Consider the following 9,952-nt stretch of genomic DNA (forward strand, 5'->3'; position numbering starts at 1 on the left):
TCTGAACACGCACAGGCAAGGTACTCTTTGTTTGTATGTATACGTCATATGTTAATGAACCTATGTATATTCATGTAACCTCAATAAAAGAGCAGTGTTACGAGGGAGTGTGGACGAGAGCGACTGGGGTCAAGCGAAGGAACGGCGCTTGTCATGGTTCTCTCCATCATATATGAGTGACACAAAGAACTTTGCCTACTCGTGTCTTGCTATTGCTGCGTAGTAGAATTGTCTTGAACGTTCCAGCGAATTACTGTGATGTACTCCCGTACAAAACATGAGAGCCAGGAGCCAGCCAGTAAGCACCCAACTGGCTAACGAGTATTAGCTTAGCATGCTAACCATAAGTACTAATTGTAAATAAACTTACTATTAAGAGCTCCAAAAGAGCTCCACTATTAGAGCTGTAACTTTCAGGGTACATGCTAGAAGTGCTTATAACAAAAACACATACGAACTATTACTACTGTGAGAACATTTTCACTATTAAACATACAGAAACACCAATGCTGCTCACCTGCACCCGTCTCCATTTTGGGATCATTTTCCTTTGCTCTGGCATGTTGTGCAGCCACGAGGAACCTTAACAATGCAGTTGCGTTATTTGTCGACCAGGTGGCTCCAAGTTTAATATAGTTAGTTCAATATGGTAATCTTCATATGAATAATAATTGTGAATTTTCGAGAGTTATAGTAGTATTTGTCTTCATTCCCATTTACCTTAACCCAGCAAATTTACCATTAATATGGCTGTAGTCACTTGAAGGGTCATGCTCACTTTGCGATCATCACCTTTTTTAAAATTTTTAATCTGAACAGCATTTATTTGGCCGACAAGCATGAACTGCCTACAGTTTACCACAAAAGATTATTTATTTATTTATTTTTACATCAATTAATTAATTTTCTCCAATCACAAATTTCCATAATGAGACATCGAAATCTGGCACATGCTCCAACTATTAACATGTTATAAAGCTTCTTTTTTTTGACTCCGTTACAGCTGCACTTGAGAGGCTGCTCATATCACACCTGAGGCGTGAGCCTGTATCATTTGTCCTGAAGGTGGCGCCAGAGGAAGATCATTTACACTGCACTCACAGGATGTTCTCATTAAATTCAGTTTTATATGATCAAAGTAAAACATGACATCTGTAGCATGAAGGAAAAAAAACATCCACAGGTAGACTATCTCACACAAACACTTTGTTCAATAGTTGGAGTTTATTAATGAGCATACAGAATTACTGTTAGAGCCTACTGTACCTGTACCTTCTGGATATGTTTATAAAATATACGGTAATTATTATTCTTTACATACAAAGAGCCAGAAATAATGTTACATTGTTATACTGTTGAATCTTTTAAGCATAAAGTAACAGCTGATTCATGTGAAGTGCAGGAGGAGGTGAAAGATAATCCTACAAAAACCAGAGAAACAGGGCTCATAACTGGCCTGACAACCTGAACAATGTAAGGTTTCCTTCACTGATGCTAACAAACATTCATTCCCTTTGAGCTGTTAATGAAGGCACAGCAACACCTGAGGTCAGTATCATATTTAAAGTCTTTACACATGTAACCAAAATGAAATAACAAAGAGCAGCAGTTTGTTCAGAGACACCATCAGGAGTTTTGCTGAAAAAATCCAAACAAACAAACATGTCAGACCACGGCATTTAGACATAAGAAAAAAGAACAAAGCTCATACAAAATCACATTCTCACCAGCAGAGCTCGTCCTTTGGTTTCTATTGGCATCAGGAAGTTTCCTAGAGCGCAGAGCACACAGGCCACAGCGAACGGACAGAGAGCCAGAATCACCGACTGAGACATCAGCACCTGAAGTACACACAAAGCAATGATAGACTGGACCAAAAACCTGAAAACTCTGATCATTAAGCAGGACAGCCAACGCACCTGAGCAATGAACGGAGCGATCATTCCTCCGATGCGACTGAACGACGTACAGAAACCCATCCCCAGAGAGCGCGCCACCGTGGGGTACACCTGAGAAACCAAAACTCCTGTCACCTCAGACCCGGTCCTTAAAAAATGCACCGTTGAAGCCAGCAGACTGTGAACGTACCTCTGCTGTGTAGATGTAAACCACATTAAAGTTCATGGAGACCAGAGACCGCAGCAGAAACAGCAGCACCGTGAAGCCAAACCTGCACGACCAAAACAGACCAGATGACATCACAAACCTTGACTTGCTCTAATGAGATGACGTCATACACTTGGACCCGGTCAGGGGGGTCCAATCTGTGGGGCTCTTACATAGTGGAGCAAATGTTGAGTATCATAAAGAAAAAGGCTGCTAACAGCTGCAGCACGGTCAGAGTCATCTTGCGTCCAAACACGTTGAGCAGAGCGATGTTTGCTGGGACCACTGGGAGGATAGAAGAGAGGAGTCAGAGTAGACCTGATCCGGAAACAGCACAGCAGCAAACCTTCGCAGTACGTTTTAGGAATTATTCTGCAAGTGTGGCTGAAAAACTGATGAACTGAAAATTCTCTCAACGCATTTCGCTGACGATGACTCACATGCAACCTCTCCGAGGCAGCTGATAAGCAGAGTCTGGTAGTCACTGTAACCAAAGGGGATGCAGTAACACAGTCCGTCCTCATGGCGATGTTTGACCTGATGCTCTTTGTCAGCATCGATCACACACAACAGGTTCTTCTCCAACAGTTCCGAACTGCTCAGCACTGAGCCGTAGTATATAAACGATGCCACAAACCTGACAGTGAAACAAATGAAAGTTGGTCCTTAACAGGTCCAAGAAGGATTATACATACTGGGTATAACAACCACATTCAATGACTTCTACAAACCTCGGATGTGTCTATGGTTGGGAAAAAAACTGCTGGGAGCATTTTAAGTTGTCTACGAAATGTTTCCAGAAATGCTTGAAACACTTCATAGACAACTTTTGTCTGTATAAACTTAGTACTTTAAATCTCCCTATTTGGCATCCAATCAGAAGACATAATACAGTATTCTCCTCTATGCCTATGATACCTTACTATGTTTTAATATAAAGCACGCATACTTTCTGATTTGGTTTCCTTAAAGAAGGAAAGTTTTTCATGACTATTCCTGTCTATAATTGTAACCTGTGCAAACCTCCAGTTTGCTTTCACTGGATCTTTTGCTTTTATCTGATAATTTGCTCCTTTGATGCCCTTTTACTGTGACGGCTATGTAGCCTGCTTTTATTAAAACACTAAAAAATAAAATACCATTACCATGAGTACCAGAGCAGTACAGATGTCCTCCTGAATAATGGGCTGAGCAGAATTCTCCAGCTGCCTCTTTCGCTCTGAAACACACAGGAACATTCACACCGAATATCCTATGACTGAATCCAGTGATACCCTCAGATTCAACTCAATTCAACAGTTTTATTTATACGGCGCCAAATCACAATGGCAATCACATCAAGTTGCTTTATATTATGAGCCACCATCAGGACATCCCTGTGAATTACACATACTGCCCTGTGTAGTGTTTTTCCAGTAGACTGTTATCACAAACTTTAAGATAAAACAATTTTGAAATATTTTTAATCATTTTGACAGCAAAACATTTTCAGGAGCTGAAAGATTCCTTCAGCAAACAACTTTCAGGAAGATCGGTACACTTATTTCAAGTCTTACTCACTGCACTTAACGCACCGTGACGGGCTCCACGAGTCGTCCTGGCGGAAGAGAAGCTCGGTTCATTTTAGCAATCCAGTGCAGCGTTTTCATGGCAGCCTCAGTCTTTCCTGCTGATACGTTGTAACGAGCCGACTCAGGAATAAACTGATTTGAATCAATACATACAGAAACAGCAGTCAGTCTGGGTTCACGAGCCTGAATACATCCAGCAATCAGAAACTCACATTAGCCTTGATGAGATTATTGTGGCAACTTAGTCTTCCCCAGCTTATGCTTTAAGTGGCACTTCATGTGATTTCTACTAGTTTAGTGCCTCCGCTTCTCTTTTTTGTTCACCCCTCTCCTTTTGGCACTTTTAGTTTAACAACCAACAACCTAAAACCTGACAAACTACTTCAGAACCTCCAAATCATCCCTCACTTCTTTTAGTAACTGTGAATTATTACAGTAAGACTTAAACATCTTTGAAAACCTCTTTAGGAATCTTTCATTCTTCGTTTAATTTGCCACACTGAATGTTCATATGTGCATTCATTTCTAATTTAATGATCACAGCACTGCTGCACAGGTTAGGGTGGACAGGTGAGGGGCATATCTCACCTTAAAGAGGAAGATGAGGATGATACTCGGCGTGACAGAGATCCGTATCATCCACCTCCAGCCCAAAGTTGGAACCACCAGCATACCCAGAATGATGATAAGCATGGAGCCCAGCATCCAGAATATCTGACACACAAACAGGGAGCATGCTGGGAGATCTGAACTGATGACATCACACCATACAGGTAACTAAGCTGAGTTTGAGGATGCCTTTGAAAACCCCATGGGAGAAAAACAAACAAACAACGTGACGTGAGCTGAAGCTGTTACCCATGGAGCTGTGCTCTCTCCATGACGCGTATTAAGCATTAAAATAAGGCTGGCAACAGACCATTATCTGTGATTTATGATACATGTACGTGTTTTAGAGACGGACTCTGAGCTTTGCTGCTGTCGCCTTGTGATGTTTTGTATTTGCTGGACATCTAAAACTTTATCTTTCTCACATCTCTTTAAAAACAGAATATTATCTCCACAAGACTGTGATTAATAACTGCGTGTATACACTGACACGTGTTTATTTGATTGTATTGCCTTAAAAAGATAATAGACCTACTCATCTTTTATGTTTTTATCTTTTATGCTGAGCATGTTGAGTTTTCCATGTAATAAAATCTGCGTCAAGCTGCTATTGCCCATGATTATTATGAAGGTCAAATAAAACACTGGATTTAACCCTGTGAGGTCCTCAGTAATGGGCACTAGAACCCTCTCAACTTCTGTGCTATCACAATATCTGATTTCCAAAACATGACCTTAGAAATGAGGATTAGAGCAGAGTAAGGAAGGAACTGCGAGCGAAATAACAGCTGGTGACAGGAAGTGGGTGATCCCTCAGTAAAACTTTTATCAACTTCTAGGTAAGCAATAAAGGCAACGACCAACGGAGTCACAAATACTGTTGACTGATATACAGCGGTGGGTTACCCAGGCAACCTCAGCCTGTAATGTTTGATAGCGACCAACTGTCAGTGATAAAGTGATGCTGATGATCGCTTCCTGTGTGGACACTCATTAGGACCTCTGTGATGTTTCGCTCTGTGAGGTCTCCCAGATGGAGCAGTACTTTGTGGTCAACATGATTCTGACTTCCTCGTCTTTATTTTTGTGGAAACCAGTGAAACTCAAAGAAAGGATGAACTCACGGTGGCCAGAGGCAGCAGGGTGGCTCGATGCTTTGCCGGGATGAACTCGGTCTTCAGCACAAACCTGAACAGAGACACTATCAATTAGAGCAGCCACTGAAGCTTACCACCATCCAGCCAATCAGACTGCAGGATGTTCAGCGTAATGTTTGTGTGTGTGAGCTGACCCCTGCGACACTCCTGCTACGCCGCAGCCCACCATGGCACGCAGGAAGATGAACCAACCGTACGACGGTGCGAATGACGTGAGCAGCGAGAAGTACGCACTCCACACGAAGCCACCGAACACGACCTGGATCACACACACACACACACACACACACCAGCAGTCAACCAATCAGTGCACAGACTCCAGCTGAGACCTTGCGTGTCGGTTGTTTCTGACCTTCCAGCGTCCGTATCGGTCGGCGATGTATCCTCCCAACACTCCACAAACCATGAAGCCCAGAAAAACCATCTGAGGACACAGAGAGAAGTGTTGCAGCACTTTCATATAGCCATCACGTTAATGAGCTCACACGCCTCTGATGTAATGAAACAAGAAGCTGCTCTGCTGACTGTGAACGTGATCGATCAGTGAGACCTGTTCAGAGCTGCTGACCATATAAAGTCAAGCCATGCTAAAGAAAGCCCCACTGAGGTCAGGGTTACCCTCTGAGAGTTCAGAGGTTTCAGCCTAACTGGTTGACGCAAATTAATTGATTAATCAATAAATTATCAGCAGATCAGTCTGTGTGCTGTGACTCACAGTGGAGACGAGTGCCACCTGCCAGTCATCCAGACGCCACTCACATCGAATCTCCGGAGAAACCACAGCTAACAACATGATCTCCATCGCCTCCACGATCTGCGCACAAACACGAGCACAACAGTGAGCACCCTGATTACTTTAAATACTCTGAGTATTTTGCTGCTGAGCATAAACATTACTCACGTTGGAGCTGCCCATGATGACAAACAGCAGAATGTGAAAACGCCCGAAGCCGATTTTCTCCACGGCATCCTCCACTGTAAACGTTTTATCTGCTGCAAGAATCAATCAATCAATACATCAACTAACATCACCACCTTCCTCTTGCTCAGAATGGCTGTGACAGACACCTTTAATTTCATAATGAGGGAAATGAGGTGGTGAGAACTAGTTCTTCTGTGGTGGACTGATATGATCCTAAAACAGTTGAGCTTTAACCTCCTTGCAGAGGACTTGAGTCCCAGCATGCTCCTGATCAGGACCGCCTGATCCTGGTTCTGTTGGAGGTTTCTTCCTGTTCAAAGGAAATTCTTTGAACAGGAATTCGAGTCTTTACCTTTCAGAATAAAGCATTGCACTTATGCTGTTAAGTGCTTTAGGAATAAAACTGGACTGAAATAAAGTACAAAGAAGGTCTCTGTAGTGAAACTGACCGTTAAAACCTGCCCATGGCAGAAACCTACTGTGCTTCTCCTGATGTTTTTGCAGTTTTTGCAGATAGGTTCATTCACAATAACATCACAACCTTTTTAGGAAACGTTTCAAAGGGCCTCACAGGACCCTCCAATGTTTCCAAGGGCATCACATCATCTCCAGATGTTTGATTATCGATTATCAGACTCACCATTGTTGCTATTGTTGCTGTCCTGCTTGTCGTCGCCAGGTTTCTCCTGCAGTTCCACCTCCTGCAGATGGATGGAGCTCACCAGCTGAGTCTTCATAGAGTCACTCATCCTGAAATGAGAAGTCTTCCTTTCAGCCGTCTGAGGTTCAACCGTCTGCAGATACATGAGCCAGAACATTTGTGAGCAGAGTTTCAGCTTCATGCAGCGCCGCTGATTTTAATCCGGTTATTAGTAAACTGAGTCTTCATTTCATCGTTTATATTAAAATCATATCTGTGGCAATGTTGCAGGCTTCTTCAAACATTCACTCACGCTTAATTCAGTTCAGTTTATTCAATTCAGTTTTATTTATACAGTGCAAAATCAAATACAGTGAAAGACAGGACAAAAAACATGCTGTGGAAGAGAGTCAGAGAGCTCTATTAACACATAGTGAGCGAGAAAGGTGACTGAAGAAGAAAAACTCAATGCATCATGGGAATCCACCAGCAGCCTACACCTATTGCAGTATAACTAAGGGAGGATTCAGGGTCACCTGATCCATCCCTAACTATATGCTTTAGCAGAAAGGAAAGTTTGAAGCCTAATCTTAAAAGTAGAGATAGTGTCTGTCTCCTGAATCCAAACAGGAAGGTGGTTCCACAGAAGAGGGGCCTGAAAACTGAAGGCTCTGCCTCATTCTAGTTTTAAATACTCTAGGAACAACAAGTAAGCTTAATCCACAACTGTTTGGTTTTACCTTTCAGCGGGTCTACAGTCTACAGAGTAGAAAAACCGATGTTCATCCAATGACTTCAGGGTGGCGTTACAAACACCGCTGAGTCCTTCAAAAGTAAAAGTCCCAAAGTACTACTGATCACCTTCTCCATCAAACTGATCTATTGACTGATTAATCGCCTCCAGAAAAAGATGAGATTGAGCAGACTGATCAGTGAGCTGCTGCCAATCAGAGTTTCAAACGAGCAGTTGATTTATGGATTTGAAACCAGTTATTAGTAAACAAAAAGAACATATTATTGTCAGGCTTACTTTATTACATTCTCTGAAGCTTTTTTTAAAATCATTTTGCTCTCACAAACACAGATTGTGCTTTATTCACAAGGGAGGTGTGTTAGTTTCTCTGTGAAGCTGAGGTGGAGGAAACTGAAGTAGGTGTTGTAACGAAGTGATTTCCAATGTTTCAATGTTTGTTTGTTTTTTTATGTGTAATGTCTTTACTTATATTGGTAAACAGACTGTAGAGAACATGATTTAGAGATGAATTATATATTAAGTTATGTTGTAAGTATGAACCTGTGTTGTTGTACCTGCTTTATAACCAATCCAGTCCTTTTTGGCCACTTAAAATATCTTTCTTGAACTACTTTGTTATATCTGCTGCCATCTTAACCAAGTGTCTCTTGAAAAAACACACTTTTAATGTCAAAGAGACTTATTAGCTGGATAAAACAAGAGTGTTGTTGGTGGCTCAAGACAACCTGAGATCATTTGAGGGACATATTTGACATATGTTTCATATATCATAGGCCAAAAATCATTTACACCAATACAAGCAGTCTTTTTTTGGCAAATAACATTGCTGCAGATTTCAGGCAGACAATGAGTTTTTTGAACTACACGTAAGAAATCCTCAAACCTTAAAGAAACAAGCATACAAACTCTGGATGAGGAGATATTTTAACAGATGTGTTAATCCTTCTTTAATGAACTGGACGGAATCGTTTTGAGCCCAGTCAAAGGTAAATGGTCCGGGAAGAACCGGCGCGATTAAAACTGAGTGCGGGATTTATTATGACTACAGCCACTTCAGCTTCACCTCTCACACAGGAACCAACAGCGGAATCGAACCCTTAACGTTCTCTCTCAAATAAAACCAGTACTCACACAGATGTTGAGTTTCAACTCTGAGGCCGCCGGTGAGGTCTATTTTCATCCTGTAGCAGGTCACAGCCCGACAGGTAGGTCAACACCGTAGCTGTTCACCTGTCCAGGTGATTCAGGAAGTGCTATCGTCACCAGAGAGCCAGCCCGGGGGGAGGGGTAGGGAGCTTTGTGTGCAGGGAGTGGTTCAGTTCCGCCCATCAGCAGCTGAGTGAAGAAAAACAAAACAAGAGCCTCTCCACAACATTTAACGTCACAATGAGAGACAGGAAGTCAGCAAATGAAACAATATGGTCAAAAACAAGATCAATAATTTAATCTCTGAGCAGTTCGACCTAATAGATCTCAACCCATCACACATACCTCTGGAATATTTTCACTTTATGAAAGTTAGAGCACAAATATTTAAACTTTAGTCCTGAAGCTCCCCCTGCTGGCACTGACAGTAATTACAGACAGATCCCTGCAGTTCCTCTGAGGTCCAGCAGTGGCAGCAGTGAGTCAGTGCCCGTAAACTCCCATGTTAAAATTTTGCAGCAGAAATAAACATGCTTAAAACCTGATACACAATCTCATCATGTCTTTATAGATAATTTCCTCCTTTTTAACAACTCCAAGGGGGAGGATGGTTCCTAAACTCACCTGTATAAATCAGGGGGCGTGGCCTCTTTGACTGGCAAGTGGATGATCACACAGGCTGGTGTAGTTGTTAGCTGTCTGCTAACTGGACCGCTGGACTGTGTTTGTGCTGTTGGAGCCTTTTGGAGCATTTTTAATGGCGTCATGTGACTACTGTGAGGTTACTGTATTAACAGACCATCCAGGAAGGATGTGTGTGTGTGAGTGAGAGAAAGAGACGCTCCCGTACAGTCTGTGGATGCAGGCGATAGCTATCCCTGCTGACACCAGATTTAAAATGTAAATAATGTTAATGAGGATTTATGTGCTTATGACTTTATTCTTAACAAATTGTTCCTAAACTTCAGATCTTTCTAGAAATGAGCTGTTTGTTTAGATTACAGTATTGCTATTAAACTTGGTGACTCTGTCCCATGAGTCAGTGTC

At 42.1% G+C, this 9,952-nt stretch overlaps 2 protein-coding genes across 4 annotated transcripts in view; both read right to left on the reverse strand.

The window, feature by feature from the left end:
* The window catches only part of LOC309693088 (protein-methionine sulfoxide oxidase mical3b-like), a 32,863-nt gene extending 32,050 nt beyond the window's left edge, over positions 1-813 (reverse strand). Inside the window, exon 1 of the mRNA XM_082512065.1 lies at positions 518-813. The gene's annotated coding sequence lies outside the window, so the exon portion shown is untranslated. The remainder of the gene's footprint in view (positions 1-517) is intronic.
* A 392-nt stretch (positions 814-1,205) lies between these two features.
* Positions 1,206-9,249, reverse strand: svopl (SVOP-like). 3 transcript variants are annotated; one of them, XM_082510425.1, is made up of 16 exons: positions 8,891-9,249; positions 7,006-7,115; positions 6,345-6,436; positions 6,159-6,257; positions 5,796-5,867; positions 5,578-5,702; positions 5,411-5,474; positions 4,266-4,391; positions 3,681-3,809; positions 3,252-3,325; positions 2,547-2,743; positions 2,280-2,391; positions 2,089-2,170; positions 1,920-2,009; positions 1,728-1,841; positions 1,206-1,638 (listed from the first exon to the last, which is right to left on the reverse strand). In XM_082510425.1, exons 2-16 carry the CDS (start codon positions 7,112-7,114, stop codon positions 1,627-1,629), a joined length of 1,497 nt encoding a protein of 498 aa, XP_082366551.1. In that variant the 5' UTR covers position 7,115; positions 8,891-9,249; the 3' UTR covers positions 1,206-1,626. The 3 variants fall into 3 exon arrangements, with proteins under 3 accessions (XP_082366551.1, XP_082366552.1, XP_082366550.1); XM_082510426.1 differs by having other exon boundaries at positions 6,345-6,433; positions 7,006-7,159; XM_082510424.1 differs by having other exon boundaries at positions 7,006-7,159.
* Between the last annotated feature and the right edge of the window lie 703 nt (positions 9,250-9,952).

This window comes from Aulonocara stuartgranti (genome assembly GCF_965226115.1).
Source record: "Aulonocara stuartgranti genome assembly, chromosome: 17".
Taxonomy (NCBI): Eukaryota; Metazoa; Chordata; class Actinopteri; order Cichliformes; family Cichlidae; genus Aulonocara; species Aulonocara stuartgranti.

What these genes read in the sequence shown, in the direction of transcription:
- svopl (XM_082510425.1), bottom strand. Translation starts at nt 7,114, where the DNA reads ATGAGTGACTCTATGAAGACTCAGCTGGTGAGCTCCATCCATCTGCAG. An exon ending in TCCTCATCTTCCTCTTTAAG is followed by an intron (nt 3,810 to 4,265) that starts GTGAGATATGCC and finishes GATTCAAATCAG; the next exon opens with TTTATTCCTGAGTCGGCTCG. An exon ending in TCGCTCCGTTCATTGCTCAG is followed by an intron (nt 1,842 to 1,919) that starts GTGCGTTGGCTG and finishes TGTGTACTTCAG; the next exon opens with GTGCTGATGTCTCAGTCGGT.